The sequence below is a fragment of the Gasterosteus aculeatus genome, chromosome X (assembly GCF_964276395.1).
Source record: "Gasterosteus aculeatus chromosome X, fGasAcu3.hap1.1, whole genome shotgun sequence".
Classification (NCBI taxonomy): domain Eukaryota; kingdom Metazoa; phylum Chordata; class Actinopteri; order Perciformes; family Gasterosteidae; genus Gasterosteus; species Gasterosteus aculeatus.
The window spans coordinates 16652477-16672537 of NC_135698.1; the positions used below are offsets into that span (position 1 = coordinate 16652477).

Consider the following 20061-nt stretch of genomic DNA (forward strand, 5'->3'; position numbering starts at 1 on the left):
ACTTGGCTGGACCCAAACGCAGAACAGACAGACACAGCCGTCAGGAGGAGAGTGAATTTAACAGTTTATTAATCGACACGACTGTGGAGGTGCAGCAGGAGCGGGCGTGAGGAGTGCAGATGAAGGATGGGGTCCCGGGTGATGATCTCCTCGACAGTGCGTGGTGCCCAGTGCTCCTCCCACGTGCAGGAATCCAGACCGGTGTCACTGTAACCGAGGAGGTGAGACAAGGGGTAAGTAACAGGATTAACACTGAATGAAAAGAGAACAACAGCCAGCTCTCGGCTTGACTGGGTGATGGTCACTGAGACTCGCGAAGACTGAGGTCGACATACGTGACGTGAGTAACGATCCGACGTCGGCCGGTTGTCAGGCTCTCCCTCTTATACCCTGGTGATTGTGGCTCCGGTGCAGGTGCGTGATTGCAGAGCTGAGACAGGTGCGTGCGAGGCCAACCTCTCCCAGATCCACCAGAGGGAGACCAAAACCAGCCTTTACCTGGGTCTGGAGGGGGGAACTCTGACAAAGGCAAACACACCTGATCATCTTGTCCAATGAGAAGAAGAGAAAAATATTCAACCTCAGCCAATGAAATCTCTGTTTTATCCTGGGGGGTACAAAGACAAACAAGCAGGAGGGAGGCAGGAGGATGAGGGGATATGAGGGCGATGATCAACAGCGTTGGCTCCCCGGACCAGAACACCAAGAGCATCATGCCCCCCACCCTCCACTCAGGAACCTCCATCAGGACTCCCCATCATGACAGCAGCTGCTGTGAGATGGTGGAGCTCCATGAGGAGACGGAGCAGCAAAGCATGCTGGTCTGTGTCGGAGGTTCCCTCAATAAACAAAAAAATGCTGGTTTAGTTTTTTTAGGGAACCTCTGACACGGATGTGTTTTTTTCTCTTCTTCCAGCTTCTTTGGTCTTGAATTTTTTAGTCGGTTGAAATGACTCATGGATGGAAGTGAAGACAACGCAGAGCAGATGAAGTGGCGCTCGAAGCCTCTTCGAACCGAATGCTGCTGATAAATTCCTATTAATGAATATCAAACTTCCAATAAATATCCCTGCATGTTGCTGTCCGTCTGAGGTCAAATAGATTCTTAAATGTTTCTTCTTTCCTTGTGGAGGAATCAAAGAGGTTATGTGACCCTTTCATGCACTAAAGATGGATAGAAGCATAAACGTGTTATGGGATGCGCGGATGGTCGGGGCGTAATTGGATCTTGTGCTGCTGCGGAGAAGAACTCTTCTCTCTTGTGTAATGGTAAAATATGATGATGCCACAATGTTTTATTAGATTAATTTCTAAAGCTAAACATGACTTTATTTCTGAGGAAGTCCCACGACACCAGCTGTGTGGGAACTATCTGAGCAGAAGACTTTCACAGCAGCTTTTCTCTTTGATGTGTCTACGCATAACATGGCTGCATGGAGGAAGGAGAAGGTGTGAATGTCTCCAGCCCTAGTCCTAAATCTAATCCAACATCTGTTGTAAGCACCTTGAGTTCTCCTTCAGGTCTGGGACCTCCTTGCCTGCCTCTATCCAGCATAACAAAACCAGGGTGTTAAACCTTTCAATGTATAAATGTATGTTGCTCTCAATGGGCGGCACGGTGGTGTGGTGGTTAGCACTGTCTGGGGATCAGGTTAATACAGACTCTAAATTGTCCGTATGTGAGCAGGATAAGCGGATTGACGATGGATGGTGTTACGCTCAAACATTAACATTAAGATTCTTGCAAGAAATAAACGGAAAATACAGCTCTGATTCACATGAGACTTTATAACTGATTACTGCATGATAAAACCACAAAAATAATTTCCAGCAATCTGTGGATGTGCAGATCTATTTGTTCATACCGAAGAAACGTCCTGTGACGTCCTCTGAAGCTCTTTCTCCGCCTCCTGTTGCTCAGATAATCACATTCATGTTGTGAACATGATGGTCCATGTGTGACAGGAACTCAGCTTCATCATCTCCTTACGGAGAATGTATATTCATGATCAGTTTCCTATCATTATTATTCTCATGATGCTCAAATGATCAGACGTTCTCACCAAAGTGAGAAATATCTGTAGTTCTTTGGCTGCAGCAGCCAAACAGGAAGTCACCGTCCATGCTTCTTTACACAAACAGCTGACTTTATTGGTGTTGACTGTGTCCCCCCGCGTGGAACAACACGGTAGTGTCTCCACCAAGACGGTCCCTTTGGAGAACCTCTCATTCTTCCGGGGTCTCAGGCTGACCCTCAGTCCTGGTGCTTGTTCTCCGGGGCCTTCTTCCCCATCCATAAAAAGATGAACCTTTGTTGCCTGTGGACATTCGGTGCACTTTACCCTGATCACTTCTTTACACTTGTATCGTCACATGACACAGTTTATGGTTTTATCACTTTATTACTTTAATAAAGACGCATGTTTTCACTCTCAGATTTGTCCTTGTTTTTTTACAGCATCATGTTTGACCTGGACGGAAGAGGACAAACTCATTAAGTAAGCAAACAGCGTGACGCTTCGTTGGTGGTTAATTTGACTGTTGACGGTGTGGAGAAGCAGCGGTGGAGTAAACAGACTTTAGTGACGGAGGAAAACTAAAACAGGAGCTCTTTTACTGGTGCAGCAACAAGGACGCCACCCCCTCTCTGGCATTGTGTGCTGAGCAGCAAGAGGGTTTCAGGGGGAGGGGAGTTTAACATTTGGAGAAGATTTTGAAATTATTATTAGTGACCATCAAATTTTGTATGGTGGTCCTAAAAATTGTATTTAAGTTCTTTAAAGTAGTTTATATTATTTGTATACAGTTTATCAGATTTGACTGTTTATAGCCTCATAAAAAACCAAAACAGTTCAGACAACTAAACCATTTAGGGTTTAGGAAAGGTTTGTTGTTTGGGGTAAAATAAGTAAACAAGTGTCGTTACTGAAGAACGGGAGTTGAGTTGTGAGGGATTCACAGCTCCAACTGACAGACGGAGGGATTCTTCCAGGGAAATAAAAGTTTGACAGTTTGATTCTGTGGTTTGTTCAGATCTCATTGAAAGACTGAGACGGAGATCGTCCCCCACTGGGAGTTGGGTGTTGGGCAACTAAACCCACAGTTTGTATCATACAAACACATAGATTTACTCCTGTGGCTCTTTCTTGGGTCACTGAGCTGAGAACTCACACATAATTCATAAACTGTCTGCAGGTGAGATGTGGCGTTGAATCTGCGTTGAACTGTCCCTTTATGTTCTCTTTAACCACACCAGGTGGAGTTCAACATCCGCAAACTGGAACCTTCGTCGGTCTTCAAAATGACACCCCTCTGTCGGGCACGCGCGGCCTCGTGCACCAGCAGAGCATTAAGTAAGATGCGCGCGCTCGGAGCACGGAGTGAGCCAGAAACAGGCGGCGCTGGAAGCAGCTCCGGAGAGAACGCGTGCACTGCGGGGGGAACATGAGCGCTGCGCACCTGCTCCTGCGGGAAGCTTCTCTTCTCCGGAGGCGTAGGTGACGCGCCCTGCGGGACTCGGGTCCGGTGTGGTACCGCAGAGCATGGCGGAGCTGTTGATCTACAACACCACGTCCTCGTGGAACTGGTCCTCTGCGGAACGCGACAGCTTCAGCGGGCCGGACGACATCGACGTGCCGGCGGACGCGTACCCGGCCCTGCGCATCCTCATCTCCATCGTGTACTCGGTGGTGTGCGCCGCCGGGCTGGCGGGGAACCTGCTGGTCTTCTTCCTGATGAAGGATCGCCGCGGCAGGAAGAAACGCCCCAGCATCAACCTGTTCATCCTCAACCTGGCCGTCACAGACTTCCAGTTCGTGCTGACGCTGCCGTTCTGGGCGGTGGACACGGCGATGGACTTCAGCTGGCCGTTTGGAAACGCCATGTGCAAGATCATCCTGTCCGTGACGGTGATGAACGTGTACGCCAGCGTGTTCTTCCTCACCGCCATGAGCGTCACCCGGTACTGGTCGGTGGCCTCGGCGCTGAAGGACCGGACCCGGCGGCGGGTGTTCCCGGTGCGCTGGGTGATCGCGGGGCTCTGGGTCTCCGCCACGGCGGCCACTTTGCCCACCGCCGTTTTCTCCACGGTGAAGAGCGTGGCTGGAGAGAGGCTGTGCCTGCAGGGATTCCCGGACGGCCAATCGTGGCTGGCGCTGTACCACCTCCAGAAGATCCTGGTGGCTTTTGTATTCCCGATGCTGATCGTCAGCGTGTGCTACCTGCTGCTGCTGCGCTTCGTGCGCCTGCGCAGCATGAACAACAACCAGGTGAAGCTGAGGTCCCGCGTGACCCGCTCGGTCACCATCGTCGTCCTCTCTTTCTTCATCTGCTGGATGCCCAACCACGCCATCACCTTCTGGGGCGTGCTGGTGAAATTGAACGTGGTCAACTGGGACAGGACGTACTACATGGTGCACACGTACGTGCACCCGGTGACCGTGTGCCTGGCGCACACCAATAGCTGCCTGAACCCGGTGCTGTACTGCCTCATGCGCCGCGAGTTCCGCAAGAAGATGAAGGATCTCTTCTGGAGGATTTCATCGCCCGGCGGGACGAACAGCTGCCCGCTGCGGCCGTTCTCCGGGACGGTGCGCGCCGAGCCGGAGGACACGCAGGTCGTCATCCCGCTGAACACCGTGGAGACGGAGCACTGCAGATTGTCCATTCTAACGGACCAGTGCGACGCTGGCGCGCTGCACAAGTAACGCGCACATTTCTTTACGCTCATTAAATACTCTTTTATTACTTTTAACCAAACACTACCGGATCCATTCGGGCTGCCAAATCCAACGCCAGTACAAAACCATTAAAGGCATCACAGCTTTACGTGCCATGTTACATGTTACTTTAGACTTTGCATGGGATTCGAAAACGTGTGAAATGGGAGAGAAATACTTGTGCGTAAATTGCGCATATGTGCGTAAAAACCATGTGCTGCGTTTCCTGCTTCTTCTGCGACCACGGGGATGCTGCTTTTTTGGTCTTGGAAGCTGACTTTGTTTCTCTACTATGAATCCGTCCTCTGAAGAGACCCTAACCCCGACGTCCGGCTCTCATCCCGCCGCATGGAGGATCCAGCTGCGGTCTCGAGCTTTATTCTGTGGATTATTATTGTTTTTGTGTGGCTGCTGTGTCAAATGTTCGTGCTTGAGTGACTGAATGAATACATGCATTTAAAAAAGGCAGTGTGAGTTTAAAAGACGATGTCTTTTGAGAGTAAATAGGCGAAGGGGCAGCAGGCTGTGATGCGTTCAGGGGTTCGGATTTACTGACATTGAGTCAAGTGTTGCTGCAGTCTGACTCTGCTGGAAACATGCTGCCGTTTATCAGAGGAGATGAAAACACGTGTGTATGTAAATGTATTCTGCTTTACAGATGTTCAGTGAGACAGTTTAAAGGTTACATTCAGTTTGAGTCCATGTTCCTCATGCGGGCAGTGTACACGTCACTGCTGAGCACTGACAGTCAATGTCAGTGCAGCTCACAGAAAATCAGAGTCCATGGCCACAAATAGTGAAAAGAAGAAAACACTTAAATTATTTACAGTTTTCAGATAAAATAGTGTTGGGTGTTAAATGGAAATCTTTAAATTGATTCTTTGGTTCAAACTTAAAACCCAAATATTTATGAAAAAGAGAAAGAAAAGCAAGAACCCGGAAAAAGTGAATGTTTGATAGTTAAGTTTGAAAAAAGGCTGTATTTAGTCATCAATTTGCATCAGTTTGACTACAAAAAAATCAAATTTCTGAAAAATGTGGATCCTATTACTACAAATATATTTTTATTTAACAGGAGATTTAAAAATCTCTATTTTGCTCACACAACGGTACGATATCTCAACAAAAGTGACACAAGTCAGAGGACACAGGACTGTTTTTGAAGAAAAGTCATGTGATTAAACCATCTGAAGGGTTATTGCTCTTTACTCGTTCTCGCTCGTGATTACGTGGATAAACTTCAACATAAATTCACAAAGAATTATGTAATTTTTTAAAGAAAAGCTACAAATGCTGAATGAAAGTTTCACATTAAAACACAAATAACAGACGTTAATTTCCTCATTAGAAAAAAAGTTATTTGGATTTTGGTTGCCATGGTTTCTGCCGAGCAATCAGGATTCAGACGGATTGAGAGTCTGGAAAGTTTGGAACAAAACTCTAAACTACGTCACTTTGCACGAGTTTTCATTTAGTGAACTGTATTTATGTAAAACGTGTGTGTAATAAACATTTACATGTCTTTGATGAATGAAAATGAATGGTTTTATTTTCTCATGTATTTCCTTCTTTCGGTTTCGGGTTCTGTTCATTTCTGTGAAGTCAGTCCGAGGCTGGTCGTGATTTTGACTTCTTTCCAAGACACACACACAAGAACGCGGTGCAGATGTTCTTCACTTTGTGCACATCTGTTGGAGGAAAAGAAGATCAAACCTGTCTGTGAATAGTTTCCTAAAGAACACTCCCTGAACCAACAAGTCGATCTGCTATTGTCCAAACAAGCATCAGAGCCAGAAACATACGTGGTCCTCTCGTAAAGTTAGACATTAGAATTAGACATTAAGCATTAGACACAAAGCGATTTAACTGAAAAAGGACAATTTGAGCTAAAATAAAGAGGCGAGATCACCTGTGAGCATAACCCTTCTGATGAACCTGAATCTGACCATAAAAACACGTGCCTCGTTATTTCTCCTTCGCAAAGAGGCCCTAATAGAAGAGCGTCAGGAGGACACCAAGTGGACATCAGGAGGACATCAGCACGGAACAAAGAGCGGCTGCTTACGTAAAGACCCTCCAGCCTATAAACCTTCAGGTGGACTTTGGTCGTCCGTTCGTCTGCAGCATAAAAGCTGCAGGAAACCAGGCAGCAGGCTGTTATCACGCACGCACGCGCACACACACACACACACACACACACACACACACACACACACAATACTGACACACAGTCTCTCTCTCACACACACACACACACACACACACACACACACATTAACACGCACACAACAGTGTTAATTTCGTTGGCGAAAACTATGACGAAAAATGTTCGTTAACGAACCTTTTTTCCATGACTAGGACGAGACTAAGACGAGACGAAAACAATCTTAAAAAAAATAAAAACTATGACTAAATCTATTCTGACTTTCGTTAACGAGACGAGACGAACATGTTGGTGGTTGACGAAGTCACAATACCGTTTCCCCCTAAATTCGCATGCAGCTGACAGACAACAGACCGGCAGATATTAACGCGTCATGGTGACGTCATCCACGAACCCAGAACGCCCACAGCGGTGCCGCGGTGGTTCTTGTGCACCGACGACGAACTGATCTGTCATTGCTTAGGGTCTCATGTACCAAATGTAAAGGCATGGTGAGGTATGTACAAACATGGCGACAACAGATTGAAAAATGAATGGTCCAAAAAAGGCGAGTAAATAAAAACGTGTCTTAGTCTTGCTAGCTGCTTTACTGCTATAATTAGCGAGCTAGCGGTAGCTTCTTGCCTGCTGGAGGCTTCTTACGTTCCTCACGTCAAAACTTAGTGCTCCCGTGCCATGTTACGTTGACTTTGCATATTTTGCCATTGACACTTTTTTGGTTTATTTATTGTGAAATGCTCGCACACCTTGGACAGCTAAAGCCTGTGGTTCTGCGTTTTCAGAGAGAAACAAGGACACACAGACGCAAGAGCCTCTTGCGTGCCCCTTGCATGCTTTTTTATCCCTTCTTGCGGGTTCCAATTTTTCTAGACTAGCGTCAAAAGCTACGCAAGCCTCACGCAAGGCTGTGATTGGTCTGCTAACTACATCCTTTCCGGAGTCTCACATTAGCGGTTTCATAATACCGCTATTTTTAAAAGGAAGATTTTTGACGAGAGAATGAATCAGATTGAAAAGTTTTTGTCAGAAGAAATACGGAAATATGACCATCTACAACCCGTCATTGGCGGACTATAAGGACGCACGGATGGCCTCTGATTCATGGAGGGAGATCTCCGCAAACGTCGGAGTAAATAAACAAACCAACGACTTCCACACACAAAGACAGTCTTGGACCAAAAACGTTACTCCACCTAGTGTTCTGGCGGTGAATTGCTTCGTAACACGCGACAAAACGGCGCGAAAAAAAGCAGACGCAGCGCCAGCCTTTCTCTTCTCTGCCTGCGTCATGTGACTCACAACAACTGCTGGCTGCTCTTTCCTCTACGTCGGCTCAGCTCAGCACAACGGATAATGAAATTCGTTGCCAACACATTTCAAAATAATCATTTTTTTATCGATTTCATCGATTTGTTGTTGCAGCCCTACTCTAGAGAGGATCCTTCAGAACCTAGAGAGGTATGAAGCTGTGAAGCTATGAAGCAGAACTCCTGTAGCAGATTTCTGGAGTGTGAGAACAAACTCATTTAGACTGCTCGTAACATATTTTAGGTCTTTTAATCCCTCGGTTAAAGGTTGTGCTTAAAATACTGAGATAAACTAACACAAACATACACCGCTCTCCTCGGTGAAGGTCCTGTGTTTACAAGCAGTGTTGGGCAAGTTACTGAAAATGAGTATTTAGTTACAGTTACTAGTTACTTCTTTTAAAAAGGTAATTGAATTACTTACCAGTTACTGTGTATCAAAAGTAATTAGTTACTCTGGAAAGTAACTTTTAAGTTACTTTTATGTCTGCTTTTTAAATGTAATGAATATAAATAGTACTGAACAGTCAAACACAATAAACATATTTTTTAGACCTATTAATGGTAATCAACAGGGCAACAGGCCTTCAAATCAAGCAGTAGTACAAAAGTCCTTTTGAATACTTAACTTAATACAAAATAACTGTTTCAGTCATTTGCCTGAAGGCAACTGACTCGACAGTTGACAGGATGCATCTCATCTTCAAAATAGCGAGCAATCAATCTATTCAGCTCTGCCCGGTTTATCGGCTGCACTGCAGTCCGTGTAAAGTGGAGCCGTGGTTGTTTGCGTGGAGCGGCGCCTGCAGCATCTGCGGGCCTCCGCTCTTTCGTCATGAGCGACGCAATGCTGTTTACGTGCACGTACGCCGACTATTCTGTGACACACAACGTTTGGTGGCCACAACTATTTTGTGCTGACAGGCAGCTATTTACTTACTATTTGCCGGCCCTCCGCTTCGCGTCACAAAAGAGAGTAACGCGAGTAACAAACTCATTTCAATTTCAGTAATTGTAACTGCGTTAATTTAGTGGAAAAGTAGTGGAATTACAGTAATGCATTACTTGTAATATTACTCCCAACACTGGTTACAAGTCTTCTATCACTCATTGAGAGCAATCACAAAGCTTTGTTTACCACAGAGATTGTTTACTAACTAATTGTTTACTAATTAATAATGTTTGGTAATGAAAGATGGACAGCAGGAAACCTGTTATTTCTGACTAACTACCTAAGCTCTGATAAATCCACAAGGGAATCCACGTCTGCTACTGTGGCGCCCGGATGAGCTCAGCTGACGAGCAACCCGTAATCAGCATTAATGAGGTCAGAGGAGGCGCTCAGCGGTGATGGGATAAGGACGTGTTCACAGCAAAACAGAACTGCTGTAATCCGTGCTCTCTCTGAGAGATCACGTGAGACCCGAAGATCCAGCGAGGAAGCTTCTGTCCCTCTCCTTTGCTGATGGACCTCCGCCAGGAAGCAGCCCGCTTAGTTTACGACAAAATAAATCTTCCCCTTCACGAAATGACTCTGTTTACTGAACAAATGTGTCGCCGGGCAGACGAGACGAGATGTGGTGACTCTGGAGAGGTCTAACAAATAATCATCTCTGAACTCCTCTGATGTGCCTTTATTAAACGTGCTTCAGTGCACGAGTTAAATGCTTCAAAGCGTCATTTCATTGAACGCGTTCACGGGTAATTTGTTAAATGTATTTCTGGTGGTCAGTCAGGCTTCAAGGCAGGCCATTCCACAGAGACTGCTCTCCTTGCTGTCTCAGAGCAACTCCACACTGCTAGAGACGCCTCTGTTCTCATCCTTCTGGACCTCTCTGCTGCATTTGACACAGTCAACCACCAGATCCTTATTTCCTCCCTTCAGGAACCTGGAGAGGATCTGTGTTGGAACCTTTCAATTCAATTCAATTCATTTTATTTTGTATAGACCAAAATCGCAAATTACAAATTTGCCTCAGAGGGCTTTACAGTCTGTACACATATGACATCCTCTGTCCCGAAACCCACCATCTGCACAGGAAAAACTCCCCAAAAAATGAAAAAACCCTTCCAAGAGGGAAAAAAGGGAAGAAACCTTAGGGAGAACGTCAGAGGAGGGATCCCACTCCCGGGATGGACCGACTACAATGGATGCCATGTGTACAGAATGAACAATATATAATACATTCAATTCCTATGACAAAAATGATTCAAGTAATTGTGAGTAGTAAGCCAGGCGCACAGCAGGACCACTGCAGGGGCAACCACCATCAGATAGAACCACCATCTACAGAAGCCTGTGGGGAGGGAGAGCACAAAGACTTAAGGAGAGGGTAATGTTGGTTTATGAGTACAGTAATATGATTAATATCTAAAATAATAATGATGATGATGCTGATGATGGCAGAACCTTGTCCTCTTACCACTCAGGGTTCCGCCCTGGGTCCCCTGCTCTTCTCGCTCTACGCCAACTCTCTCGGCGCTGTCATTCGCTTGCATGGCTTCTCCTACCACAGTTATGCCGATGTCACCCAACTAATTCTCTCCTTCCCTCCCTCAGACACCCAGGTGGCGGCACTGACTGACAGTGCCGCCACCTGGCACCTGACAGGCAGAGTCAGTGCTGACTGACTCTGCCTGTCTGACTGACATCTCTCAGTGGATGTCCGCCCACCATCTGAAAATCAACCCCGACAAGACTGAACTACTTCTATTTCCGGGAAAAGATTCTCCTACCCAGGACCTGACGGTCAACTTTGGCAACTCCGTGTTGACAGCGACTTTGACTGCTAGGAACCTCGGCGTGACTCTCGACAGCCAACTCTCCCTGACTCCCAATATTACTGCGACAACACGATCCTGTAGATACACGCTCTACAACATCAGGCAGCCTGATCTCCAAAACCTGTTCGTAAAAATGTATACGAAAATCTTGAACATACAAATTTCGTAGTGATACATACGAAATAAATACGGACTGCAACTGATGACGTCACCCTATTCAAAGTGAATGGGGACCTGCACCCCGTAAACACACTTTGTGAAGTCTAACAATGTAAAATAAACGTGTTATGATTGCATTTGTAACGCGAAATCAATGTTAACTTGTAAGAATAGAATAATAATAATAATAAAAAATCCAACATGGCGGAGAGACGTTCACTCAAGAATCCGACATGGTCCGCCATGTTGTTCACTCAAGGGGCGTGGTTAACCACCGCAGTTCCTATGTATTGTTACGAATTTGTATGTTCAAGATTTTCGTATACATTTTTACGAACAGGTTTTGGAGATCACGTTGCATCAGGAGAACACGTCCCCTGATTCAGGCTCTTGTCATCTCCCGCTTTGACTATTTGTAACTTTCTCCTGCAGGTCTCCCTGCCACCGCCATTCAACCTCTGCAGCTCATCCAGAATGCAGCAGCTCGACTGGTCTTTAACCTTCCTAAATTCTCCCACACTACGCTCACTACTCAAAACATTGGTACTATGCTGTGAATGGATCGGGTCCAGCTTACATCCAGGACATGGTCAATCCCGACTCGCACTCTCCGCTCTGCATCTGCAAAACTACTCGTCCCTCCCTCACTGAGAGCAAAACACTCGACTAGATCTCGACTCTTTCCTGTCCTTGCTCCAAAATGGTGGAACGAGCTCTCTGAAGACACCAGGACCACAGAGAGCCTTCACATCTTCTGCCGCAAACTAAAGACACACCTCTTCAGACTCTACCTCGACTAAATGACTAACAAATTGTAGCACTTAAATTGTACTTATAACGCCATCTATAGCAAATTGTAAATTGGCTTATTTGATGAAATTGAATTTTTTTATTTTTTGTTCTTCTGGGTTTGTGTCCCTATGGTTGAATGCACTTATTGTAAGTCGCTTTGGATAAAAGCATCAGCTAAATGACATGTAATGTAATGAAGATGATGAGGATGAGGATGTTAGCGCTTTGCAGAGGAGCGAGTTCTCACAGTGGACCCGCCTGTCGGCTCCAACAGCAGCTCGTCTACTGACAACAGAAACATGGCTGTCAATCAAAGCGTGTGTGAGGAAACAGGAAACTCGTTATCTGTGCATGTTCAGCTGAGGAGACTCATGCTGCGTTCACAAAACATCACCGTTTATCACCGTTAATCAATGAGTCGTAAATAAGGATTGGAAAAAAAGGATTTTCATAAAAGCTCTGAAGACCTAATGATAATGATACAGAAGAAAGACATCAGACAAATCTGTGTCTGTCCAGTCTTTTAAAGCCTAATCGAGCCAGAGAGAGACAGAGACAGACAGAGGCCAGTAGCATGACAGTCCCCTGATGGTGGTATAGGCGTGTGTGTCTATGTGTGTACAGCCGCCCTCATCCTCCCGGTCTGTCAGCTTCTCCCCGAGCCTCGTGAGCTTGGCTCTCAGCTCGGGAGCCGGGATGAAGCCCCTCTCCTCCATGTCCACCATCCTCATGGCCTCCAGGATTTCCGCCTCTGGCGCCTCCTGCTGGAGCAGCTGGTTGCATGATGCTCAGGAAGGTGGAGAAGTTCAGCTCTCTGCCCAAATCTGGTGGGGTACATGCAGCCTTTTACTGGACAGATGGGCAGACAGGAGGTTTATTGATTCGCCTCATTGATCCGAGCAGGAGAAATGAGGAGGCCGCAGGTGGAAACCTTGCTATCACTGAATGTGAAATAAGTTGTTCAAACAGAGAAGCAGTAAACCAGAATGTAAAGAGCGGAGCAGTCCGATAAGATGGTGACAGTTCAAACATGTTGAATAAACGGGATTAGTGGAAACTGGGAGCAGCTCATTATTCGGAAATTTCCCCTTCAGACTTACTCAAATGAATTTTATCCGAAGATAACACAAGAGAAAGTCAAATATAACAGATCTTAATGAAAACACAGGAATAATAAATATCACAATAAAAAGATATATTACAAAGACATCACTGCTGTTTCTGGGTATTTCCCTCCAGGAAGAAAACTGAATTAAAGATTGACTTGAAACTGAGGTATTGAGGTGTGTATATTTCAAATGATATCTACACATACTGTATATTGCGATATATTGCGATACCTAAGCGGCTCGTCTATGACTCACACTCGGCTCTGCTGAATTATGCGGAGTCATTTCAACTGTACTGCAGTAAAAAGGCATTTTCCCTCCAAATGGTGTCCAACTCCTTTGCAGATAACCAATTCAGAAATAAGCCACGGACTATAGAGAGGAAGTGGTCGTCGTCATGGTGATCCTTGAGATCCGAACAGATGTAGCAGTGGTAAGCTTGTGAGGACCAGCAGCCCATGATTTGGATGAGGTGTTCTGGGCTGCCATTACGGGAGGCTGTGGTAGCGGCGCCGATTTTAAAGGAGTGTCCGGAATACAAAGTGGGATAAATGCCAGACAAGGAGAGAATGTGGCGGAAGTGCTGGTGGAACCAGAATCTGGTGGCTACTTCGCCAGATTCTGTGCGATTGCCGGAGCTGCAAGTACGTGGAAAGGGTTTCGAATGGACTCAGGGGTGACTGTATCTTGAAGTAAGGTGTCGGTCGGCCTGATTGGTTGGTTTTTGTTTGCTTTAATTAGAATGTCATGGTGTATTCCGAAAGAAAACACCATCCAGAAGTCAGATATGCAGGCATGGCGGCGTGCATTGAAGGTGAGGGTTGAGGCGGTAAACTCTGAGCATCTGAGGAATCCAAAAAAGGCCAGGGAGAACATGGCTTCCAACGTTAAGGCGGGAAGGTTACTTGGTATCAGTTGTGGAAGCTCTTCCAAGCTGTCCAGTAAGACGAGTGGGTAATTGGGTAAATTTCAAAGAGTGCGGAGGAGGTTATTACGCAGCCTCTTGCGAGCTCGGGAGGCAATTTTTCTGCTAACCATCTTCCATTGTAGAAGCCCTCAAAACCAACAGAAGGAGCAGCGTCCGTATTCAGATGCAGCTGTTGTCAGGATCTCCGATCCCCCCGAGTTGGTTGATGAGAAGGATCCAGCACGTTGATCAATTAAAGTCAAAAAGTTAACATTTATTTAGAAGAGAAAAAGATTACATGAACAATTCTCCGCAGATATCTGGCTCTAACTATTGCTTGCAAGCAGGAGGTCAAGCACACCAGTACGTATTCCAGCATTCTGTGTAATGGCGTCTCCGAGCAGTAAAAACGCGTTTAAACGAGTTTTTATACCAAGACCGTTCTCAGTGCCCGTTATGAGAAGCCATAAATCAAGTTGAGATAAGAACTCGGGTGAAGCTGAGGGTAACACACAATGCTCCTTTGATCGAGGGTCTGTGACAGCAAGTTAACCCCCTTCTCCAGACACAGCTGCAAACCCTAAATATTTCTGTCTCTACACATCAGGGTCAAACACTTGAGACCTGGCTTTTGGCACCAGACAAATGTTTACAACATGTTTTACCACTACATGCATCTCACAATGTGTAGATGTGTTAATATGTTGTCGTAGAAAAAGGTGATTCCGTTCCAATTAGAGAGCAGATTCTACCAGAGACGGAGTTCAGCACGGCTTGAACTGTCTAGGGGGGTGAAATCAACGCCAGGAGGTCCTGAGCTAGTCAAGGTTAGCTTCATTAGCTCCAGGCTAACAGGTGCAGTGTGAACATGTCCTTATTTAACTTTCCCATGTTTGACTTGCAGAAAAAGTTAATTGAACCGCAGAAAGTTGTAGTTGAGGTGTCAGAATCAGCTTTATTCACTGCGTCATGAATACATAAAACTGGACTCTGGTTCCATGTGCTCTATATTAAAACAAAAACACAGCACGTACAATAACAAAGAACATAGGCCTACAAGAAATATTTGCAATATTTGCAACGAGACTGAAGACGTGGAACATGTCATTATGAAGTATCGAAAATACAACACAGAAAGAAACATCTTGAAGGCTTTGCCCTGAATCTGCACACTACGGTACAGTAGGTGGCGGTATGCACCTAGTCGAGTTCGTTGCGATACGCTATATCAAACCTAAAGAAGAAGAAGTGGAACACATGTGGGATGCAGGAAGTTCCTGTCGGAGGTGTTTTTACGGTGCACACTAACTTCCGGGCAGATGACTAGATTCAGAAGGTGAAAGTGTCTGTTTGAGATTTAAATCTTTTAAGTTTTTCCAACGTTTTACACGGAGACCAGACCCAGAGACTGGTTCCTACTTCCACGAAGTACTCGAAGTTTGTTTTAGGGAACCCGGAGCCTCCGAGCGGCGGTTCGCCCACCAGCTCGCGACATTAGCACGCGAGCTAACCGGCTAGCTCCGCGGCACCCCGGGCACAGGGAACCCCGGAGCTGGGCCCTCGTTACCGGAGCCTCGTTCCGTCGAAACGACAAGAACCACCCGTCCTCCTCCTCCCAGCCCCGGGGCCATTACGGAGAAGATTCCCCTTTCATGCGTGCACTGGGGCGGGTTTGGACATTTTAATGGGAGGCGCCTCGCTCCGGACGAGTGGACACCGCGGGCGCCAGTTGCGAGGGGAGCCGGGGTCCGCGCCGCGCCGTGCCGGGCTCGGATGGAGTCTCTGGCCGGCTACGTGTACAAGGCGGCCAGCGAGGGCCGCGTCTTGACCCTGGCCGCGCTGCTCCACAACCACCCGGATGCCGAGGTGCGCTACCTGCTGGGCCACGTCACGCAGGTGGCCGGGCAGAGGTCCACGCCGCTGATTATCGCGGCCCGCAACGGACACGACAAGGTGGTCCGGCTGCTGGTGGACCACTACAAGGTGGACACCGAGCAGACCGGCACGGTGCGCTTCGACGGGTGAGCCGTAACGACGGGACGCGTTACTCTCCGTGGCTTCATTCTTTGTTTTGCTCAACTATTGGTAGATGTAGAATTATTTGTACATTTGAAGTATTTATCAAGACAGAAACATTTTAGTTTGTTTAATCAAACGTATTTTTATGAGACACCTTTTAATATTTAAGTAAACTATCCAATGTTTTTTTTTTTTTTACTAACAAAACTGAGCAGCTAATATCTATGTAAATGAGGGTCACCACAGAAACCAGCTGTTTCGGACCCCTTTAAGTATTTTAATATGTAACTGAGTAAGTAGTAATGTTCCCCCATAGAGATGCTCTGGTGAAACAGATCTCAGATCAGGTCCTGACCGTCTCCCCCTCCGTCCCTCAGCTATGTCATCGACGGGGCCACGGCGCTGTGGTGCGCGGCGGGGGCCGGTCACTTCGAGGTGGTGCGCCTTCTGCTGAGCCACCGTGCCAATGTCAACCACACCACCATCACAAACTCCACCCCTCTGCGCGCCGCCTGCTTCGATGGCCGCCTGGACATCGTGCACTACCTGGTGGAGCACCACGCTGACATCCGCATCACCAACAAGTACAACAACACCTGCCTGATGATCGCCGCCTACAAGGGCCACGCCGACGTGGTGGCCTTCCTGCTGGAGCAGGGGGCGGACCCCAATGCCAAGGCCCACTGCGGCGCCACTGCCCTGCACTTCGCCGCCGAGGCGGGCCACCTGGAGATCGTGAAGGAGCTTGTGCGCTGCCGGGCCAGCATGGTGGTCAACGGGCACGGCATGACGCCGCTGAAGGTGGCGGCGGAGAGCTGCAAGGCGGACGTGGTGGAGCTGCTGCTGGCGCACGCCGACTGCGACCCGTGCAGCCGCATTGAGGCGCTGGAGCTGCTCGGCGCCTCGTTCGCTAACGACCGCGAGAACTACGACATCCAGAGGACCTACCACTACCTGCACATGGCCATGGCGGAGCGCCACCGCGACCCGGAGCGTGTCCCCGCCAAGGAGCTGCCCCCCGCCATCGAGGCGTACGGAGGCCGCGCCGAGTGCCAGACCCTCCGGGAGCTGGAGGCCATCCGGGTGGACCGAGACGCCCTGCACATGGAGGGCCTGATGATCCGGGAGCGGGTGCTGGGCTCGGACAACATCGACGTGTCTCACCCAATCATCTACCGCGGCGCCGTCTACGCCGACAACATGGAGTTTGAGCAGTGCATCAAGCTGTGGCTGCACGCACTGCGGCTGCGACAAAAGGGCAACCGCAACACGCACAAGGACCTGCTGCGCTTCGCCCAGGTCTTCTCCCAGATGGTGCACCTGAAGGAGGCGGTGCCGGCCTCCGCTGTGGAGCAGGTGCTGAGCTGCAGCGTGCTGGAGATCCAGCGCAGCATGGCACGTGTGGACACAGCGGCCGAGGCTGAGCAGCCGCAGGCTGTGGACAACTACGAGTCCAACGTCTTCACCTTCCTCTACCTGACTTGCATCTCCACAAAGACGACCTGCGGCGAGGAGGCGCGCGCTCGCATCAACAAGCACATCTACGACCTGATCCAGCTGGACCCGCGCTCCCGTGAGGGCTCCTCGCTGCTGCACCTGGCCATCAGCTCCAGCACGCCGGTGGACGACTTCCACACCAACGACGTGTGCAGCTTCCCCAGCGCGCAGGTCACCAAGCTGCTGCTGGACTGCGGCGCCTCTGTTAACGCCACGGACCACGAGGGCAACACGCCGCTGCACGTCATCGTGCAGTATAACCGGCCCATCAGCGACTTCCTCACGCTGCATGCCATCATCATCAGCCTGGTGGAGGCCGGCGCCCACACCGACCGGACCAACAAGCAGAAGAAGACGCCGCTGGACAAGAGCACCACAGGCGTGTCGGAGATCCTGCTGAAGACACAGATGAAGATGAGCCTCAAGTGCCTGGCGGCACGCGCCGTGCGCCGGCACCATATCTGCTACCGCGACCAGATCCCCAAGACGCTGGAGGAGTTTGTGGAGTTCCACTGAGGACGCATGCCGCCACGCTTTTTTTTATCGTTTTCTAACAAATCAAGTTTTTGAGCCTTTTTATAATAATGCTTGGTTGCTTTTTTTTTAGTTTGAATTTTACTTCGGAGAGACGCCAGAGAGCTGTTTCCTGTTTTGCCTTATCTCTGTGATGATGGAGCCACAATCTTACTGTGATTCTGTCCCTGACACACACACACTAGCTTTCACTGGACTCATCTGCTTCTCTGTATTAAATGGCAGATAATAACTGCGACTTGGTGTTCCTCCTCACAGATCAATAACCACGTCTTCCTCCTTTGAGCCTTGTGCACGTTGTTAAAAACACAGAGCAAATATTCCGTCAGATACACTATTGAGCTTTTATTTTGAAAAACCTGTATCTGAGCACGAAGCTATGATTGTTGAAATCCTTTTCTTTTTTTTAAAGTTTTAATTATTTGTCTTAATAAGCAATGATGTCGTGGTCGTTTACATCTGGAGAGAAATAACATGAGCTTACAAGTTGATGTGATGGAAATAGAACTTTCTTTTAAGTCTGTATGAAGCTTTTTTTTTTCTTTTTTTTAAAAATTTATTTTAAATGATGGACCTTATTGGACTTAACTGTTTTATTTATTCACTGCGAGTGTCCTGTTTGAATTTGGTTCTGCTCCATTTTGTTCTTTTTACATTTTATTGTTTCTCTGTTTGCCTGAAATGCCTCCTGAAATATGATTTTTAAACCCAGAAAGAAAACAGAAAATCGAATGCCGAAGTCCAAAAAGCAGGAGCTTCTTTCTCTGTAGATCCAGCGTGGAGGATCATCGGAGCGGAGCCTGGTTCTGCTCATTCGTCTTCAGTAAACTTCTTAACTTGCTATCTGCTTCTTCCTCAGCTCTTTGGAGTTCCTAGTGGCTCTGCATCCTCTCTGGAGGGCTCCTTCTTAGGCCCATTTAAACAGAGCTCCTCCTGGACCGTAATAGGCCAATCACAAGCTTATTCTTATGGTTTCTGTCCTGGTGGAGCTGGAAATGTTTTAATGTTTTTTTTTTTTTTTTTTTCTGTGGCTGAAATGAAGCCAAAGATTCTCTTCTGAGGGCGTCAGCTGTAATGTACTTCCTGCGGAGTGAATGCTGTCAAATTAAAGGTCTGTCTGCATCCTCCATCATCCTCCTGTTCTTTTATTCTGAGTCAACGATTCTCCAACGAGCTGCTCTGGCCGGAACTGATTGGTTTTATTGTGTGACGTCTTTAAGCAGGTTCTGATCACATGCCTCTTATTGGAAATCTTTTATTGAGTAAGTTTTTATCTCTGCAGGGAAGAGGATTCACACACAGGCATGAAAACATTTTTTGGGGGGGGGGGGGGGGGGGGGTGTTCATATTCAGTGAACTTGTGTGCGTGCTAGAAGGGCGCGCGAGATTCAGTGAATTGGGAATAGGGTGAGTGATGGTTTCAGTCATTTTAATATTTTCTGGTTTATCCAAGTTAAGTTACCTAGGAGCTTTGTTGACATAGACTTAGCTAACGTTAGCTACAGCTTGATCATGAATTGAGTCATTTAACACCGCAGGAGAGAACGCGACGTCGGCCAGCTAGCTAAAGCTCCGGTGGGAAATGATTAGCTAACGCGACCGTTTTTGAGGAGGTAGATTTTGAGGTGAGGGGACTGACGAGGAAGGTAAAGTGGTCCACCGTTCTATCAATTAGCAGACCTGCCAACCTGATACGCATTTTGACGCTGGTACGATTTGTCACTCTACGTAAAAATTTGTCTAAAATCAATTTTAGACTAGTTGACCAGCACACATTATATGCAATGCAATATAATGCATGACGAGTATTTAATGACTTGTCCCATATTAGTTGTTGTCCCCCCCCCCCCCCCCCTCGTCGGTACGCAGAAAATGATCACTGGGACAAAACGAGTTGAAAACTCCTGCCCTAGAGGGGTAATATCCTTCTCACCTTTTTTCACCCTTGACCCGTTTTCATGCCTGCACATATGTCTGAAGGCAATTACAGATTGAGATTTAAACCCCCATTCCCACCGCGCCCAATGCAGGGTTACAGGCTGGACTCATTTTAACGTCAAACCCTTCCTCA

General features: G+C 47.5%; 2 protein-coding genes across 2 annotated transcripts; both read left to right on the forward strand.

Annotated features, from left to right (window-relative positions):
* Positions 1-3366: 3366 nt before the first annotated feature.
* rxfp3.3b (relaxin family peptide receptor 3.3b) lies at positions 3367-5646 on the forward strand. Its single transcript, XM_040163896.2, has one exon. It carries the CDS (start codon positions 3543-3545, stop codon positions 4704-4706), a length of 1164 nt encoding a protein of 387 aa, XP_040019830.1. The 5' UTR covers positions 3367-3542; the 3' UTR covers positions 4707-5646.
* Positions 5647-14970: 9324 nt separating this feature from the next.
* On the forward strand, positions 14971-19117 carry fem1b (fem-1 homolog b). Its single transcript, XM_040162244.2, has 2 exons — positions 14971-15961; positions 16337-19117. The coding sequence occupies exons 1-2, from the start codon at positions 15714-15716 to the stop codon at positions 17970-17972; spliced, it is 1884 nt and encodes a 627-aa protein (XP_040018178.1). The 5' UTR covers positions 14971-15713; the 3' UTR covers positions 17973-19117.
* The last annotated feature ends 944 nt before the right edge of the window (positions 19118-20061 follow it).